This window comes from Odocoileus virginianus, chromosome 1 (genome assembly GCF_023699985.2).
Source record: "Odocoileus virginianus isolate 20LAN1187 ecotype Illinois chromosome 1, Ovbor_1.2, whole genome shotgun sequence".
NCBI lineage: Eukaryota > Metazoa > Chordata > Mammalia > Artiodactyla > Cervidae > Odocoileus > Odocoileus virginianus.
The window spans coordinates 96,836,306-96,856,573 of NC_069674.1; the positions used below are offsets into that span (position 1 = coordinate 96,836,306).

Consider the following 20,268-nt stretch of genomic DNA (forward strand, 5'->3'; position numbering starts at 1 on the left):
GCATAGCAGGGGTTACTATTAGTACAAATTTATCCACACCCGTGAAGTGTTGGCTTATGGCTGAAAAAGAAATCTTAGATGAGATAGAACACATGGATTCCTCTCATAGTTAACTGAAACAGTACACAAAAAAAGGGGTCTTCATCTACACTCTCTCCCTTATATACTGTAAAAATACCAACAGCTGACTGCAGCCATGTGGCTTGTCAAACTAAGACCTCCTTTTAGAATGATAGGTTCTGCATTCTCTATAACTTGTTCCCAGATATCCTGACGTTTTACATAAATTTTGAAACAAATCTCATCATTATGCAAGGGAACATGTTGCAGCTTCTCTGGTCCATTCCCTCTCAATACAATGCACAGAAATTTACCCATTACAGGAGCCTCTTTTCCTTGGCATATGAACTTGCCCCTTACTAGGATGTTTGAATCCAGAGTTTCCCGAACTCACGTGTCCTCTAGATTTTGCTATGATCAAATCATTCCCTTGCACATGGCTGATAACCAGGTGTACCTTCTCACATTAAAAAATTTTTTACGGCCAGACAGTTTCACTGTTTGAAATAGAATGCAATTGTTGAGTTCCATCCCTCTCTATGTCCAAGTAAAGCTGAGTGAGACTTTCAGTTCCAGTCCTATTTGTGTTTACATAAGGTGGCACAAAAAATGAACAAAGATATGGAATTTTGCTATGGAATAAACTGCAATCAGCATACTAACTAATGGTTAACTCTTCAAGCAAATCTCTCTTTGTCACCAGCATGTCATTATCTCACATCAAGAAATATCCCACAACACAGCAAGACAGACGAAGCCACAACAGAACAGTTTTATATAAATAAGTTAACTCACCACTGCACCCATTATTAGTAGCATTTAGTTTTACATTTTAATTAATAGCAGAGAGTTGTGCCAAACTCAGTTACATACATTGGTGAATTGGGCACTGGCAAGATGTGGAATCAGGGAATCCCAACATGTCTGCTAATTTCTGTTCTTGATGGTGATATCAGGCATGGCTCCCTCCTCCAGAAAGGGAAGAGCTCCAGTTAAAAAAAAAACAAACACCCTCTGTTGTAAAAGACTGAAATGTAATACACAACATAAAGATACAGTGTAAGTTCTATGAGCATCATCCCAGGTGACATTTGGAAATATTTCATAAACCAAGACCTAGGATTTTCTGGTTACGATATTAAATTTTATCTCCCTATATCTGTTCAATACTTTTTTAGAGGTGAAGTCCCGCTTCTCATGGAAAAAGGGTGGAGAATGTGGGACCCAGCTCAGGTTCCAATCCTTCATACCCCAGGAGCAAAGCAGTAAGACTTCGATTAACTGAACCTATACTCGGTGTTTCAATGAATATCTGGGTGACTCCAAATGATGCCGACGTCCTGAGCTCTCATCTTCATCCATCTAACAAAGCCTTTCCTACATGTACTCTCCCTGAAGTGAGTTCTGCCCAACACAGTTTTCTTAATATTATTATGTCTCCAGAAATGTTCTGCTGCCCCTGGCCAACTAGTGTCTCTGCCAGCTGTCTCATTGACCTTCTACCTAATCTAGCTTTGAAAACATCTAGACCCCAGAAAGTTTTCTCTTCTATCTGGGTGGTCACGTGTTAATATTGAGTTTATTAAGAAAAAAAAAAAGTAGCGATCTGGCTTACAGAAGCCTACAAGCCCTTGTAACTGATATTCCATGGGACTGTGGACAGAATGGGGGAATGTGAGGTTCAGGCAATCACAAGTACAAAATGGAAATAGAAGACCTCATTCTTTCTTCTTTTTTTCTTTCCTTTTTCTGTAATATAATCAGATGTCTTTGTAACCTGATCACGATTCACAGAGGCTGAGCAAAATGTTAATGACTTATAATCACTTCTGTTGGCAAATGAGATCCTTGGGACCCATTTTCTCTCTTAAGAAATAAAACTCCAGTCATGTAGGATGATGACTGACATGCCTTAGCTTAGAATTAGGTCTTGAGAGCAAGATTACAGGAAACCAGAGTGGGGCTCCTTCTGTTTTACTGTTTTCCAGCATAGATCTGAGAGGTTCAAGCACATAGCAATAATAGTAAAAGAATTGCTAAGTTCTTGCCTGTCCAAGAATCCGCCTACAGTGCAGGAATCCAGGATTGATCCCTGAGTTGAACCGGGGGAAGATCCCCTGGAGAAGAGAAAGGCTACCCACTCCAGTATTCTTGCCTGGAGAATTCCACAAACTGTATAGTTTGTGGGGTCGCTTAGAGTCAGACATGACTGAGCAACTTTCACTCCACTGCATGCCCAAGGCACTGTGCTAAGGAACTTACACACATGCTCATGACATTGCTTACCTCTGTCTTATAAATGGGGCTTCCCTGGTGGCTCAGTGGTAGAGTCTGCCTGTCAATGTATGTGATGTGGGTTCGATCCCTGGGTCAGGAAGATCCCCTGGAGAAGGAAATGGCAACCCATTCCAGTATTCTTACTTAGGAAACCCCATGGACAGAGCAATCTAGCAGGCTATGGTCCATGGGGTCACAAAAAAGTTAGACACGACTTAGCCTAAACAACAACTACTTTATAGATGAGGAAAGTAAGTTTCAAAACTTTTCATAAATTTAAGACTCGCCACTTGGTAAGATGCACAGCTGGGATTCACACCCAAGAAAATTCCTTAAGCTCAGACTCATTAGTAAATTGGGACAAATAATTTACCATGCAGAGTGATTATGCAACAAATAAGTAAATATGTGGCAGTTATCTGATGTCTAGTACTGGTATTGAGACATACATTGAAAATCTACTATTAACTTTTGCTTCTCCTAAACGTCTTCTCTGCAGACTAAGTTACAGCGTCTGTCCATTTCATCTTTTCCAAACTATGGATTAAAACACATTTAGTATCCAAATTCATTCTGTTTGCTTCTCCTTTTAAACGAGTGTGTACTGCCTATTGCCCTGGACCTTTTCCTATCACATCATTTTTTAAATCGAAGCAAGATAAAAGAGAGGTGTCTTTTTCTTACACTCTTTTCTTTAAAAAAAAAAAAAAGTTTTACCACGCATATGTATTAACTCCTTATAAAGTAACAAGCATTTTAAAATTCACTTAAGGCATATTGCAACATACTTGCCTACCATACCTCATCAGTTACATGATTTCTGTGCCACATTTCTAAAGGGAATGCCTTCCTTGAAATGCACGTATTTTAGGACTGGCAAATTCTTTAGCAGTTAAGCTAATATTTTGACATATCCAGTACTTACTTAAGGAGATATATTTTCATCCAGAAAGTGTTTATGCAATAGAGTATCACCAATACCTAAATCTCTCTGGAGAGGTACTGCAGAAGTCCCAAAGAGTAGACACCCAGACCCGAGAGGAAGACTTGCTATTTGTCGTAGATAAACTTCTTTCCTCAATCAGGACATAGTTGATTCATGTTTAAACAAAACTTTCACACCTGTCCATCAAAAGCTAACACTATTGTTTCAGGAACTCTTTTCTTTGGAAAACTACCACTGTCTCTGAAGGGTCTCAGCATTTCTCAGGCTTTAGCTATGAGAAAGGTTTCTAGCCATCCAGGTAGGCTGGCTCTGGGTGTGTCTCTTCTTCCTGGTGGGGCCAACTGCAGACCCAGGCCTGTTGAGAGTTAGGGTTTAAAGACCATATACACATATAACCGACAATTTTAATCTGACATAGAATCAGATCTCATGTTACCTGTCTGGATGCCCTTCAATTTCTCTAAACTTCCTGATGGCTCAATCTCCACGCAATGCTGGCCTGAAATCAGTACTCAGTGAACTTGCTGGGGAGGAGAATTTTGCCCTTTCCCCTCCTCAGTTCTTCTGGCTGGCAATGGAAATGACATAAGGCAGATTAACAGGAGAAAATTAAATTTATTACTTGTGTACAGGGAAACCACAAGAGCACAAAGAATTCAAAGATAACAAGGCAAGATAAAGTGTGTATATACAAATACATACCATTCTGAACTCCAGAAGGGGAGGCTGGGGTTTGGGACTTTGAGGGGAAGTCCTAGGTGGCTCAGTGGTAAAGGACTTGCCTGCCAGTACAGAAGACACAAGAGACGCGGGTTTGATCCCTGGATTGGGAAAATCCCCTGGAAAAGGAAACGGCAACCCACTCCAGTCTTCTTGCCCGGGAAACTCCTATGGATGGAGGAGCCTGGCAGGTGTAGACCATGGGGTCACAGAGTCAGACATGACTGAGCACACAGTTATCCACCAAGCATCCTGGAGTACACATACCTAAGTGCTTCCCTCCGTGCGTGTTGATAAGGCAATTCAGAGGAAGACGAGAAGAATTAATGCTTTGTAAACAAATGTTTGCTGAGTCATCTAAAGACAATGTGACACAGAGAAGACTTTGATCAAAAGGGCTTCTTCCCTGTGACACTGCATGCATGCTTTCCTATAGTCATCTATGGTGATAGCCACTTCCTGGCATAAGCCTTCTATTTTAAATTCTTTAAGCAGTAAAAGGGGAGTTCAACGATTCTTCCTGACTCTTTTGAGCCTTGCTTGTTTTCAGCTCAAAATAATCCACATGCCAGAGCGGCACATCTTGGTGTGGTCTCCCCTGAACCCCATCAAACTCATTCATTCAACAAATGATGTAATCTCATAGTTTTGGGCCAGTAGGCCCTCACTCACTGTAAATATAATTTAAAACTCAAGTAGTGGATAAAACCAACTTTAACCATTCCCGCTGTATTAATCTTTTGAAAAAGGAAACTAGTAAGTAATATTGCTGCAGTGAAAAGGAAAAAAAGAGGAATGAGTGGTTTTTTTTTTTTCTTTCCCTTTCCTGAGAACAAGATAAAGAGGATAGTGAACAGGCCTGATCCTAGCTTTTTACTTTAACTGCTTCTAACTCTGCGTGTCTGTAACTAAGTTTGCTATTCTGCCCCCTTAACTTTGCAGGAGCTACACTTCACAACTATTTTCCTTTGACTCTATGCTAAATGCATCCTGCATCTGGTGTTTAGCATTACAACACCCTTTCCTTTGTAGTTACATATCAGAAAGAAGGCCACAGAGCCACCAAACTGCCAGGCTCAATTACTGGGTTACTGACGTCAGCCTATGACTGTCTTTAAAACAATCCAAGAGGAGGAAATTAAGGTCCTAAGACCTTTGTTCTCATCACTGACTCCCGACTGCGAGCCCTTATCTTATATAAGCCCCTAGACTTCTCACAGTTCTTGAGGCATGAGCCTACTGTGTTCCCCTCTCCATCAGCTGAGAATTAAAGCCATCTTTCCATTTCCTCCAAACTCTGTCTCCACATATTTTATTTGGTGGTGAGAGAAAACCAAGATTTTGGCCAGCCGCAACATTAAAAACAAGGGCCTGGGTGGTTGGGGCGGTTGGGGTGCCGGGGAGTTGCCGAGGAACAGGAAAGGCAGGAGCCACTTCAGTCGGCTTCACTGTGCTTCCCCTGGCACCCCATGGGAAAGAGCCCCTTCAGACAGGGAGAAGGCTGTTCTGATGTTTGGAGCAGATAACCATTCAGACAACCAACTTTTATTGGACCTAAGATACAGGTCCAAATTGGTCAGAACAGCCTTCTCCCTGTGTGAAGGGGCTCTTTCCCATGGGGGGTCCCAGGAGAACCATTCAGACAACCAACATTTATTGACTATATCTTAGGTCCCAGGGCTTCCCTTGTGGCTCAGCTGCTAAAGAATCTGCCTGCAATGCAGGAGACCTGGGTTCGATCCCTGGGTTGGGAAGATCCCCTGTAGAAGGGAAAGGCTACCCACTCCAGTATTCTGGCCTGGAGAATTCCACGGACTATATAGTCCATGGGGTCGCAAAGAGTCGGACATGACTGAGCGACTTTCATTGTCACTTTCACTTTAGGTCCAAGGCCTTGTCTTGGACACTGTAGGACACGGAAAGACACAGACCGAGTCCCTGCAGTCTAAGAAGTGCCAATCAATTTAATAGAAGATAAGAGGCATACACTAAATGGTTCTAACAAGCACCATGGGAGGGACAGGAAGACGTGGTGGGAGCAACTGATCTGAGCACAGGGAGACAAGGAGGACTTGGGCAGTTGGAGACACGTGCAAAGACAGCGAGCACAGGCAGGAGGGAGGTGTGTTCTGCAAGCACCGCAGGGTCACCGAGAAGTAAGAGGCTGTCAGGGACGTTGGCAGGAAGCACAGGTTCTCTCCATCAAGTGAAGGAACTCCCCCAGTTCCTTGAGATTCAGTGTCTCCATCTACACAGTGTAAGGGTTAAACAACAAGGGAGGTGAGAAACTAGGGTGATATGTTGTTATTTCCCCACACATTCCTCCAAAAATGAGCTGTCAATTACAATTCAACAGGGAAAGTGTGTCAGTTTTATTATTGGACAGCAGACCAACCCACAACCAAGAATATATGTCTTCAATTCACTGGAAAAGGTTTACTTCCCTCTCAGATGATCCACTAATTCTTTTGATGTTGGAGCAATTAAGAAACTTAAATTCTGAGTCCTCTGTTTATTGTCGTTTGTTTTCCAGTTTATAAAAACTTTGCCAAAAGGTAAGAAACATCTCTTCGGTGAATCTGGGGAAAACAGGCTTTTCTTTAAAAAAAGTTTCCTAAATTTATTTTTAAGAGCATTTTATTCTTTGACCCATACAATCTACCAGAAACAGTAATTTTAACATATTTCCATTTATTATGTAAGGTTTGTTTCCTTGTTGGTTTGTTCTATCCTCAAATAAGTTCTCTCAGGTTTGGAATGGACTTACTCGTTTGGGAACTCTTGAAGGTGATCTGTAGGGTCTGAGTACTATCTTTGAGATCCTATCTGCCTGAATTGGGGAGGAGGTCTTCTTGCTCTCACACAACAGAAATCCCACACTGATCAATGCGGCTCTTAAGTGATGTCCTGGAAGGGGATAGCTAGAACTGCCTGCACTAGGAAAACAGTAGTTTCTCCTGACTAAGCCTGATTTCATCCACATTTTAAGGATATTTAGGCAAGTCTTTCTTTTGATGTCTAGCCATCATGGGCCAGAATCCCTGTTACTATGTACACCTTTTTCTTTTAAATGGCAGAATGTTATTCGCTAAGGGTAAAGAATTTCCTCTCTGTTCCACGTAATCTTCATAGAGAAGGTATGCTGGAACTTAGTTTTAAAGGAGGGTGATTTGAATGGAGTTGGCTTCAGACTACACTACAAAACTATAGTAATCAAAACAGTATGGTACTGGCACAAAAATGGAAATACAGATCAATGGAACAGCATAGAAAGCCCAGAAAAATAAACTCACACAACCATGAACAACCAGAGAAGCAAGATATAAATGGAGAAAAGACATTCTCTTCAATGAGTGGTCCTGGGAAAACTGGACAGCTGAATATAAAAGAACATTCTCTAATACCATACACAAAAATAAACTCAAAATGGATCAAAGACCTAAATGTAAAGCCAGACACTCTAGAACTCTTAGAGGAAAACATAGGCAGAGCACTCTTTGACATAAATTGCAGCAGTATCTTTTTGGATTAATGTCCTTGAGTAATGAAAATAAAAAACAAAAAATAAACAAGTGGGACCGAATTAAACTTAAAAGTTTCTGCACAGCAAAGGAAACCATAAACAAAATGGAAAGCAATCCACAAAATGGGAGAAAATATTTGCAAATAAAGTGATGGACAAGGGATTAATCTCCAAAATATACAAAGAGCTCATTCAGCTCTATGTTAAAAATAAACAACAACCCAATTCTAAAAAGTGGGAAGAAGATCTAAATAGACATTTCTCCAAAGAAGACATACAGATGGCCATAAAACACATGAAAAAGTGCTCAACATCACTAATTACCAGAGGAACATAAATCAAAATTACAGTGAGGCATCACCTCATACCAGTCAAAAAAGTCATCATCAAAAAAAAAAAAAGTCTATAAATAATAAATGCTAGAGAGGGTGTAGATAAAAGGAAAGCCTCCTACACTGTTGGTGGGAATGTCAGTTGGTACAACCACTATGGAGAACAGTACGACAGTACCTTAAAAAACTACCATACGATCCAGCAATCCCACTCCTGGGCATATGTCTGGAGAAAACTATAATCCAAAAATATACATGCACTCCAAAGTTCACTGTGGCTCTACTTACAATAGCCAAGACATGGAAGCAACCTAGATGTCCACTGGCAGAGGAAGGGATAAGGGAGATGTGGTTCAAATATACAGTGGAATACTTCGATGTCGTGTAGTCACTAAATCATGTTCACTCAGCCATAAAAAAGAATGAAATAACGCCCTTTGTAGCCATGTGGATGCCCCTAGAGATTACCATACTAAGTGACGTAAGAGGCTGAGAAAGATAAATATATGAACTCACTCTTATGTGGAAACTAATTAAAGCAAGATATGCATGAACTTGTTTACAAAACAGACACAGACGTACAGATGCTGAAAGCAAAAACTGAGTGATCAAAGGGGAAACATGGTGGGGGGCAACCCAGGAGCTTGGGATGAACATAAACACACCACCACATATTAGCATAAGATAACCAGTGAGGATCTACTGTAGCACAGGTGATGCTGCTTGACGTTCTGTGACAACCTATAAAAGGAAAAGAATCCAAAATAGATTGAAGTTTATCCGTACAACTGAATCACTGTGCTGTACCCCTGAAACTAATACAACACTGTAAATCAACTATACTTCAATAAAATTAAACCACCAAAAAAATAAAGAAAGAAGGGTGAATTGGGCATTGTGGGAAATGAACCTGGGAGGGAATAAATATGGACAGAACTGGCTCTGCAACTGTTTAGCTCCGTGACCTTTAGAAAATACTTTGTTCTTCAGTGTTTGGGCTCTGTCTGAGAGAATGAATGAATGACACATTCCTGGTGCTTCAAAAAACACCGGTTCCCAAGAAGGTACTTGCTCTCTGGGTGTTTGGGACTTTGCAGTTGACTTTGGGTGAACGCCTTCTACTTTGTTCAAAGTGCTGTACTTAAAACTACGGATAGGACAACAAACAAAAGGGAGATGGCTGCTTTTTTCAGGGAGCTCACATACACTTTTCTGTGTATTGAATCACTTCTAAATTGGTTAAGTGGAGAGGGTTCTGGGGATGAGGTTACGACATTCCAAATGGTAAGTCTGTAAGATTTTTAAACAAAGAGATCTTGTCTCTACATAGCTCTAGATAACTAGGGTGTGTGTTCTGATATGTGGAGTTAGCACATTTATTAAAAGTTGTGTGAACTGATTATTCTAAGCATTTTCAGAGACCCTGGGAGCTGTATCCTTCATCAGATCCTCTGCAATTTTTATAAAAAGTGAGTGCTATTTTGACTACTCTCTCTCTTCCCTCATCCCTCCTCACAGACTCATTGTTGTTGTTCAGTCACCCAGTCATGTCCAACTGTTTGGTACCTCATGGACTGCAACACGCCAGGCTTCCCTGTCCTTCTCTATCTCCCAGAGTTTGCTCAAACTCACGTCCATTGAGTCGGTGATGCCATACAACCATCTCATCCTGTGCTCCCTTCTCCTCCTGCTCTCAATCATTCCCAGCATCAGTGTCTTTTCCAATGAGTCAGCTCTTTGCATTAGGTGGCCAAAGTATTGGAACTTCAGCTTCAGCATCAGTCCTTCCAATGAATATTCAGGATTTTTTTTAGGATTGACTGGTTTGATCTCCTTGCAGTCCAAGGGACTCTCAAGAATCTTCTCCAATATCACAGGTTCAAAAGCATCAATTCTTTGGCGCTCAGCCTTCTTTATAGTCCAACTCTCACATCCATACATGATTGCTGGAAAAGCCATAGCCTTGACTAAATGGACCTTTGTCAGCAAAGTGATGTCTCTGCTTTTTAATACACTGTCTAGGTTTGTCATAGCTTTTCTTCCAACAGACCCATTACTTCCCAATTTATATGCAAATACACATTTTACAGACATAGTTGTTTTTCAATTCGAAAGTTGTAGACATGTTTTCTCCAGTTTATTTCTTTACTTAATATTGCCTTGTGTACAGTTAGAAATGCTTTCAGGTGCAAGCAACAGAAGATACAATAGTAATCTAATTATCTCATGTAACAAATCTACTAATAACAGTTCCAGGGCTGGCACAGTTCAGAGGTCATCAAGGTCCCAGGCTTGCTTTCTTTCTATCCTACTGTCTCAGCACATCAGCTTCATACCTTAGAGCTCATAGCCATGACCGATGCTGTTCCCTGGAGCACATCCTCTCACCATCACATTTAATGGCAGCTCTCCTGGTGCCTCGTCTTTGTTTTCTGGGAGAAAAATCTTTCCTAGAAACTCCACACCATGGTAGAGTCTCCTTATATGTGTCTGGCCAGAACTGTGTTACTGGTTGCCTCTAGCTGCAAGGAGACAGGAAGGTTTTTGAGGAAGTGTAATGGGATAGCGTGGCTAGAGTATAAAATTGAGATGACTATGATTTATCCCCCAAGGTAAGGCATATAGCTACTGGAACAGAACTGGGATTCTGTTGTAAATGAAGAAGTAGCGAATGGTTGTCACAGAGACAATTGTGCCTGCCCCAGCCCTGAGGGGGACTCTGACACAGGTGTGCAGGGACCACGATTTAAACCAGGGGTTCTCAAACATCACCTGGTTACATCAGAATCCATCCAAGGAGGTTTAAAAAGTGCTGGGGGTGCATTTCTATGCTCACTGCCACATTATTTACAACAGTCAAGGTATGAAGGCAACCTAAGTGCTCATTAATAGATGAATAAAGAAGATGCAGTATATATATATACACAATGGACTACTACTCATCCAAAAAAAAAAAAAAAAAAAGAAATCTTGCCATTTGTGGCAACATAGATTGACCTAGAGGGTATTGTGAAATAAGTCAGACAAAGACAAATATCATATGATTCACTTACATTGGGAATCTAAAAAACCAAAGCAAATGAACAAACAGAAACAGTCACAGATAAAAGAGAATGAACAGATGTTTGCCAGAGCAGAAGGTGGGGGATGAGAGAAATAGGTGCAGGAGATTAAGAGGTAACAAATATCCAGTTACAAAAATATGAGTTCTGTGTATGAAACGTGTAATAATGTGGTGAGTAGAGTCAATAACCATGTAGTATATTTGTATGGTGACAGATGGTAACTGTCACGGTGACCATTTTGCAATGCAGAGAAATACTGAATCATTATGTTGTATACCAAGAACGAAGAGAGCACAATAGATCAGCAATATTTCATAAACATGTAAACTCATAGAAAAAGAGAACAAATAGCTGATACCAGAGGTAGTAGGTGTTGGGGAGGGGGAATTGGAGGAAGGCAGTCCAAAGGCACAAACCTCCAGTTATAAGATATGCAGATAGTAGGTACAACATGATAAAGATACTATTGCTATAAGGTATAACTGAAATTTAAAGCCCTAAGAGTTTTCATACAAGAAGAACATTTTTTTTTTCTGTTTCTTTAATGTTGAGTCTACGTGAGATGATGGATGTTCACTAAATTTACTTTGGTCATCGTTTCATGATGTATATAAGTCAAAGTATTATACTGTATACCTTAAACTTATACAGGGCTATATTTAAATTACATCTCAATAAAATTGGAAGAAAAACAAACAGTAAATAAATAAGCCCTGTGACTAAAACTAAGTTAAAAAAAAAAAGAAAATTAAAAGTGCCAGAGGCCTGGACTGCAGTGACTCAGGACTGTGCCACAGGAATTTGAAAAGCTCATGAGGTGATTCTGGTGTGCACCAGGATTAAGAGCTCCCTGGACTCATCTCTTAGTCTCTGTGACACCAGTCACAGTCTATGATGGTGTCAGCATGCTAACAGCATTTGCCACACAGGATAGGTGTTTGGAGCGCAGGTACATAAAGCTCCAGCTCAAGTCAGCACATAATGATGCATATGTTTTGGGTCTCAGGCTACCCTCCCCTTCTGACAGACTGGTTTTAGAGGCAGATGCTAATTTTCTCCAAAGAAACAGGGCTTTACAAAATAGTGAGGAGTAAACTTGCTGATTTTGGCTACTGTACTATGCTAGCTCTCTATTGCTGCAGTAACAAATTACCGCACATTTGTCAGCTTAAAACATCACTGATCTATAATCTCACAGTTCTATAAGTCAGAAGTCCAGACAGGCTCCATGCTCGGGGTCTCCTATCCGGCGGCTTGGGTAAAAAATACACTTCAGGCTCACTGAGGTTGATAGCACAACTCAGGCCCTCGCAGCTGAGGACTGAGACCCCGTTTTCTTGCTGGATGTCAGCTGGGGTTCGCTCTTCTGCTAGAGGATGTGCACATTTATTTTCACGTGGTCCCCCTTAGCTTCAAAGCAACAACAGGGTGTCAAGTTTCATCCATGCTTCAGATCTGACGTCCTTTTCTACTCTGGTTGGAAAAAGCTCTCCATTCCTAAAGGCTCTTGCGATGACACTGTGTTCATCTGGATAATGCCAGATAATCTCCTTGCTTTAAGAAAGTAAACTATGATTTGGGCTTCCCAGGCGGCTCAGTGATAAAGACTCTGCCTGCCAATGCAGGCGACGTGGGTTGGGAAGATCTCCTGGAGGAGGCCATGGCAACCCACTCCAGTCTTCTTGCCTGGAGAATCCCATGGACAGAGGAGCCTGGTGGGGTACAGTCCACGGGGTTGTAAAGGGTCAGACAGCACAGCACGGCAAACTGTACTTTAGCACAACAGAATCACGGAAGTGCTATTTCCTCAGATTCACAGGTTCTGGGGGTTAGGCTGGGACATCTTTGGAGAGGCGAGGCTGTTTTACAAACTCTACCTACTGTAACTGCCCACCTACTTCCCAGTTGAGGACTCCTTTACCTCAGAGGCCCTCCTCCATTCTTCAGTCGTCTTATCAGCGGGTATTCGGCAATCCTCAGGTATGTGCTAGCATTTTACAAACTCTACCTACTGTAACTGCCCACCTACTTCCCAGTTGAGGACTCCTTTACCTCAGAGGCCCTCCTCCATTCTTCAGTCATCTTATCAGCGGGTATTCGGCAATCCTCAGGTATGTGCTAGCACCTCTCATGTCTTTTACTACAGCTCCAACAGGTATAATCTAGCTCGCGTATTAGGTAAAAACCAGGGCAGGAGTGATCTCAGCTTCACATGTATGCCCTTTTATGGACACAGAGGAACAGCAGGCTGACCTGACCTCGAGGTGTCAGAGGTACCAGGCAGTCAAGCCTTGAAATTCCAATCAGACATAATGTGATAAACAAAATGAAACGCAACAGTTCACCCCAAGGGCAAAGCGAAGGACACTGACGGGTGAGCAACACCAGGGTTTCAGAGGTGGTTATGAAAGAAGACAATTTCAGAGCTGAGCGGCCCCGGGCAACCTCCATGACATCCTAGCCACATTGCACAGGCAGCTCCCAACTTTCCTGCCTACTCAACTCAATTTGACTTTTCTCAGAAGCCCAGATTGGTTCAGAACAGTATTCTTTTGGGCAAAGCATACCTGGGAGTTGTTCAGAGCAATCTACGGAGTTCTCGGGCAAGTACTGCTTTAGCTTCACTCTCAATCTTTAAACTGGGAATGTTTTAAAGCATTGAAAAGTCAAAGCACAAAGGGTGAGAGAGTGGGAAGGTCTGGATACTCTTGAAGAGCTAAAAGAAAACAAAACGATAAAGGACTGAAGACAGAAGCCACAGGTGAGCTTTCATGGCCAGATTTTTACTGAGATTCTGTAGTGGATACCACTACAGTGGATTTGTAGTGAGGTGGGGTCCAGTCTCCCCTGCATGTCTGAGGCACCTGTTATTCCCCAGCTGCTGGGAGTGTGGGCAGCTGATGGTTCTCAATCAAGTTCCAAGAATTACTCTCAACTGAAGAGAGCCACCTTGTCCAAAATCATGCCATCTCCTTGGGCAGTCCTTATCCAGTGATCAGCTAAATACAGGTTTCCTGGCTCTCTGAAAGTGGAGCATTCCTATGAAAGCTTTCATAAGCTGAAACGGCATAAAGCAAAGAAGCAGTTACCTTAGGACACATCTTGCTAACAGATGCACAGAATAAACTGAGATGGAGCACAGATGCTCACAGACACAGTTCAAAACGAGGGTGGTGTGATGCTGAGATGCTGAGTGTAGTCCCTGGGGAAGGGCTTGGTGGTGCCACTCTCCCCCCTCTCAGGAGGGTGTGCTCTGTCTCTGTAATGGCTCCGTCGCAGCAAAATCAATGCTGTGGAATGGTATTTTCACTTTTCCTACCTTCTCCATAAAAGCAAAAGTCTTCTTTGGATTTTTTTGGGTTAACAAGTGAAAGTGAAAGTCGCTCAGTCGTGTCCAACTCTTTGAGTCCCCATGGGCTGTACAGTCCATGGAATTCTCCAGGCCAGAATACTGCAGTGGGTAGCCTTTCCCTTCTCCAGGGGGTCTTCCCAACCCAGGGATCAAACCCAGGTCTCCCACATTGCAGGCAGATTCTTTACCAGCTAAGCCACAAGGGAAGCCCAAGAATACTAGAGTGGGTAGCCTATCCCTTCTCCAGCAGATCTTCCTGACCCAGGCATTGAACCGGGGTCTTCTGCATTGCAGTTGGATTCTTTACCAACTGAGCTGTCAGGAAACAGGTACTAATATAGGTGTTTTGTAAAAGCAAAGTGGAGGAGAGCAACTTTTAAAGCGGGGGCTACCCATATTAGTGTCTAAGGGGAGGCAGCCTTGCCCCAAGTATACAGAATAAGAAAGACTGAAGGGCCCGCCCTCCTCCAGGGGATCTTCCTGGAGAGTTTCCCTGTTCCCTCTCCCTAGGTGTGACTCTCAAGGCCACTTACCACCTAACTTTCTGCATGCTCCACTCAGGTCAGCAGCAGATCCTCACAAGTCCCATTAACCCTGACAATAGACTGTTCACCAGAGGTCTCCAAAGAGTGTGTGTGTGTGTGTGTGTGTGTGTGTGTGTGTGTGTGTGTGTGTGTACATGCATGCAAATGGGTGCTGTGCTTAATTCAAGAAAGAATGGGCAAATGATCTGGCAGTTTAACATATAACTGGAAAATAAATTTGTTGTATTTAAAAATTGCATTATGAGCTTTGCTTTTGCTTTTTTAAAGCCTCAATTTCACCTACCAAAAATGGTACTGAAAGCTAACAATGAAAAGGTGAAAAATCCAGAGGTGCAGAAATTGTGAATATATTTTGACTTTGTATGTTCAAGTCACATGCCTGATGTGATTTCAGCTTGACAGCACAGTTGACTGGAATTATTCACCAACACTCCCATTCACTACCCTGGTCTTCATCTTAGAGTGGGGAGATGAATTGAGAGCAGAAAATAAAATTACTAGTTGGAATTGTATGAGCATTAAATGATGTCCAGGAGACAATCGTACACCAAGAACTGTAAGAATAAAAAGAGTATTGGGGGAAAATTGAATTACATATTTAGTTGAAAATTAGAAAGACATTGAAGATTGAGAAAGCAAGAATTATGTCTCATTTATCTTTTTATCTCCCACAGAGGTTTGCAGAGAGTAGGTCATCTATAAATATTTGCTCAACTAAAAGGATCTAAGAGTGTGACTTCATGACATACACCTTATAACTGTCACACCCCTGTCTGCTGTGGTTATAATCCAAGGGGTTTGGGCTAGGTTTACCCCCAGACACTCCTCCAGTCCTAAAGCAAGCCATCCTGTCATGCCAGTTTTTCTTATAGCCTAGTGTGCCTTGACTCTAGAAGCCAGATTGTTTCTTGTCAAGTTGTCATTCTTTCTCACGTGGAAGAGAATACTGACTGACGGGCTTAGAATTAGGGTATTAGGAGATCTGAAGTCTCTATTACCACACCCCAGCTTCCTGGGTGTGATTTTGACTTATATTAATCTAACAAAATAAATCAAATGTTTGCTGACCTTCTGTACACAGAATAGCTTAGGATGAACCTTGGGAAGAATTACCTGTGGAGAGATGAAAAAGGTAACCATGACAGCTCCTAATTTTAACATGATATGCTATGGGGTGAGGTTGATTTTTAATTCTTAGGTGTGAGAAGTATAGTCACTTTTAGAGAGGAAATCACTAACATCCTTCCATTCTATCACATAAGGTGGAATACGGAGAGAACAGTGTCAAAGTAGACCAATCTACTTTAATTTTATTAAAAAAAACAAACTCACTGATGATGATAATCGTGCTTTTGGGTACAATCACTGCCTTATATTTTCACACCTTCTATTTTCCTTGCTTTGCTTATTTGAATTTCAGTAATGGCAAGAAGTCTGGGTAATTCTGCATCAAAAGTTCTAGATGCAAACAATTAAAAAAGAAAACCCTTGAAAAGATACTCTGATGAGTGAGTTTCAAATAATCTATGCAGTGATCTAGAGTTAACAGACAGCAAATTTATTTACATTATTATGAGATAATCAATTAGCCCTAAATGAGGTCATTTGTGACCTTAAAATTTGTGAGCACCAAGTAATTTTTCATTTCGTCCCACTTTTAAGTCAGTAAAGCAAAGTGGGTCTTGGTGTTTTTTGAAACTTCAGACTCAGGTTAAATTTTACCACTCAGTTCTGCTTCACTTGTTGAGTCACTTGACTTCTGAACATCTTTCCATTTGGTAAATCTGAGGATTCAGTAGCCGAAGAGTGTAAGGACAATAAAACATGAAAAGAAAGTCTTAACAGTAAAATAATGAGACTCTCAGATGGAAAATAACACTAAATGTCATTATTACTTACAGATTGCAGAAATAGCAGGGCACATGTCTAATTTAGGATCACTAAGAAAACACAGGTGATTCACTCATTATTTCCCAATTCTTTTGTTCTGCTTCCACTTCTAAAATTTTGACACTTTAAAGAAGATGAAGATTTGAAAGTGGCTAATTTTTAAAGAGGAAAATGATGTAAATGAAGTTATCAAGTAACTTCTGTTACATTTCAAGGTTGATGACTGTTATAGTGAAGTGAGCATATAGCTGGAATTGGATCCTAAGACCAGTTTAAAACCCTTAATGCGGTGAGACAGAACAGTTACAGGTCTGAGCCTGCACCTTCACCTGGTTTCAGCAGCCTTCACCTGGCGTTGGCTGCTGCTGCTCCACACGGGATTTATTTAAGAATGAATACGGACTTCACCAGATACACTGAAGTCGGATTACTGGGTGTTTCCACCTGGGGATCACAAATCCAGACACAGTCCTCTGGGTAAAGATGGGATTTCCTCTGAAGACTTGGGCTTCCCTGGTGGCTCAGCTGGTAAAGAATCTGCCCGCAATGCAGGAGACCTGGGTTCAATCCCTGGGTTGGGAAGTTCCCCTGGAGAAGGGAAAAGCTACCCACTCCAGTATTCTGACCTGGAGAATCCCATGGGGTCGCAAAGAGTTGGACACGACTGAGCAACTTTCACTTTCACAGATGACTTGGTATTTCCACATGGGGACCACAAATCCAGACCACACTCCTCTGGGTAAAGATGGGATTTCCTCTGAAGACAGTGAATGTTTTCCCTGTCAGTTTCCCAGGGGAGGAGTCAGTTCTCCAGCAGGAAGTGAAGTGTGAGAGCTATAACCTGGGGTGAAGGAAGAGCTTCTTTATTTAACACAGGGTAGATGTCAATTTAGTGGACACTCTATATAAAAATGTAGTGGTATCTGGAATGCTTCTAGTGGGGGTGGTTCAGCTACTGCTGGTGCTTTGGAAAAAAGGCAAGGGAAAGACAGTCTGGTGAGCGGCAAGAGGATCCCAATCCTTCTAGGCAGCTCTCATAATTATTCTCTGCACTTTTTCTTCTGATATTCTGGAACATCCAGGAACATCTGGTCTCTGCTCTGCTGCATAAGGGAGAGGACAAGTTCCTTCCTCAGGACCAAACACAGCGGTAGGTGGAAGTCACAGCACAAGACGACAGCACTCAGAGAAGCCGGGAACAGCCAACCAGAGGAGAATTCTGCACCTCACTGTTTCAAGTAAAATAGAAAAATACTTGTGATTCTGCTCCGGAGAGATACCTCTGCCATGATGAAAGTGAAAGTCGCCAGTCGTGTCCGACTCTTTGCGACCCCATGGACTATACTCGTCTCCAGGTCAGAATACTGGAGTGGGTAGCCTTTCCCTTCTCCAGGGGATCTTGCCAACCCAGGTCTCCCACACTGCAGGCGGATTCTTTATCAGTTGAGCCACAAGGGACGCCCTCGGTGCCACAAGGGTGCCACAAAGACCACTCAAAGCCTCACACACCACTTTTGCCAGACAAGATGATACCAATTCGGGGTTAAAAACAGTAAGGCAGATTCTCACTGGTTTTCAAGTACCGAAAAAAAAAAAAAAGCACCCATATTTTTGGAGGGGTAGGTTCTAGCAAGAAACATTTCTATACAAGAGAAAATTCTAGGATTCCGATGACATGTATTCTCTGAGTCCTTTCTATTAGTTCTAGGAAATTTTCTCTTCCTTCTCCTTTCTGTTGATTCTAGGGAAGTTTCTTCAGCTGGTGGGAGGGAACTGAAATTCACCAAAAACACGTGATCTAAAAAAAAACCTTTAAAACACATCTGCTGATAGGAAATGGGGGCAAAAACAAACAAAAAGCCTAAAGAAACGAAAGTACTGCTGCCAATGGGAAGAAGAGAAAAAAGCAAAGACATGGGATGAGAGAAGCAAAGAATAGGGGAAGGTTCAAAGAGCCAGAAATTCAAAGGCAGGAAGTGAGGGAAAATTCAGCCAGGTGAGTAGGTTGTAAAAAGTAATTTTTATGAACAACAAATCATTTCTATGCCTAATTACTCTAAGCATATACCTTCATCTCCTCAAATAAAATTACTACATAAATCTTACCAGCATGAAAAAGTAACAAATACTTTAAAGAAAAAATTCAACTATTAAAATAATCAGAACTTTCTAGTCTTATCTCTCTCACACATGTCCACTGAACAGTACAGTTATAAGGATGATATCCTTGCATAAAACTAAAGAAAAAAACGGAATCATCAGTTCTCTTTCAAACTCCTGTCTAGATTTTACCATTGCTCTACAATCTGACAACAACAATGGAAAGTGAAATTCAACCTAAATGTTACCAGGAGTATGATTCCAGTGCTATAGGAATAGGAGGAGGAAAGACAAGGCAGTGAACCTTCACATACGCCCAAAGCATGATTAAGCAGAGGTGGGAAACAATATTATTACTTTTCTTTTACTTAGTAGGAGCAAAGAACTTCATAGATATAAATATCTTTGAAGTATATAAAATGTCTGTAGTTCAGGTCAGCTCAAATATTACCTCCTCAGAGGTGTTCCCTGACACCCCACCCAGAAAATTCTTCTACCATATCACACTTTTTTTTCCCTAACACCACTCTGAAACATGGTGTTCCTTCATCTACTACCTTGTTTATTGCCTAGCTATAGAATTAAGGCCCTAGGAGAAGAGAAACCTTATATATGTGGTTCACCTCTGCATTTCTAGTAGATTCTGGGCACAATTATTCAAATAAATAATTAGCTGAATAAATAAATTTCTCAAGTGTACATGACAGATAGAAGTATACCAAGAAATAGGAAAGCAATCTTTTCATGTGTTCTTTCTATAACATATATGTATACCTATAAACAGAGATACACAGATACACACTTACCTGGACAAAAGCTTAGGTGTTTCTGTTTTTTCAATGTAGATTATTCAAAATCAGAGGTGGAATATTTTGTTGCTTTAAAGAAAAATAACATGTTGCAGTAAAAATTATTTAAGCCTATTTAAATTGCATAACTTTGATGGGAAAACTGTTTAATATTTTTGGTAAAATAACCCCAAAACTACCCATTAAAGAATGTATCTCCCACAACTTTTACATCAGTTAAAAATAATCAGATAAAGCAGCTTTAAAATGGTAATTTATTTTATGCAGTTGTTTAAATCCATTGTTTAAAAATGTTCAAAAGGCACTTTAAAAAACATTTAAAAATACATTTTTTCTGACTTTTTGGTGATCACTTAAAATAAGCAAGTCACCAGACATTTTAAAATCATTCATGATACTATTACGTTACATAATTTTTAAATTCCAAAACACAAACATCCTCTGGGCAATATAACACACTGCTTAGCAGTAAGATTAGTTCCCCTCTAATAGTATACTTTATATATGGATCACTGCAGGGCCCTGTAAAGTTATTTAAACTTCGCTGATATAAACTAAAAACTAGAGAGGTAAAGGAGTTGAGACTAGTTTTAGAGTTGGTTTCTCTAAAGAGAATTTATAAAATATCTCATTCTAATCTGAACTAAAA

At 41.1% G+C, this 20,268-nt stretch overlaps 1 protein-coding gene across 4 annotated transcripts in view; it reads right to left on the reverse strand.

Annotated features, from left to right (window-relative positions):
* Nucleotides 1-5,949: 5,949 nt before the first annotated feature.
* C1GALT1 (core 1 synthase, glycoprotein-N-acetylgalactosamine 3-beta-galactosyltransferase 1) overlaps nt 5,950-20,268 on the reverse strand; it is a 61,545-nt gene continuing 47,226 nt past the window's right edge. The window contains exons 5-7 of one of the 4 annotated variants that reach the window (XR_002314766.2): nt 19,617-19,688; nt 15,889-15,933; nt 13,686-13,981 (exon numbers count right to left, since the gene is read on the reverse strand). Coding sequence is in view for 3 of the 4 variants with exons in the window: in XM_070471137.1 (XP_070327238.1) it covers nt 19,647-19,688 (42 nt within the window). In the remaining variant the exon portion in view is untranslated. Of the gene's footprint in view, nt 10,381-13,685; nt 13,982-15,888; nt 15,934-16,104; nt 16,279-17,552; nt 17,940-19,616; nt 19,689-20,268 lie in introns of those variants that run through there. The other 3 variants (XM_070471137.1, XM_020898984.2, XM_020898983.2) reach the window with 3 other exon arrangements.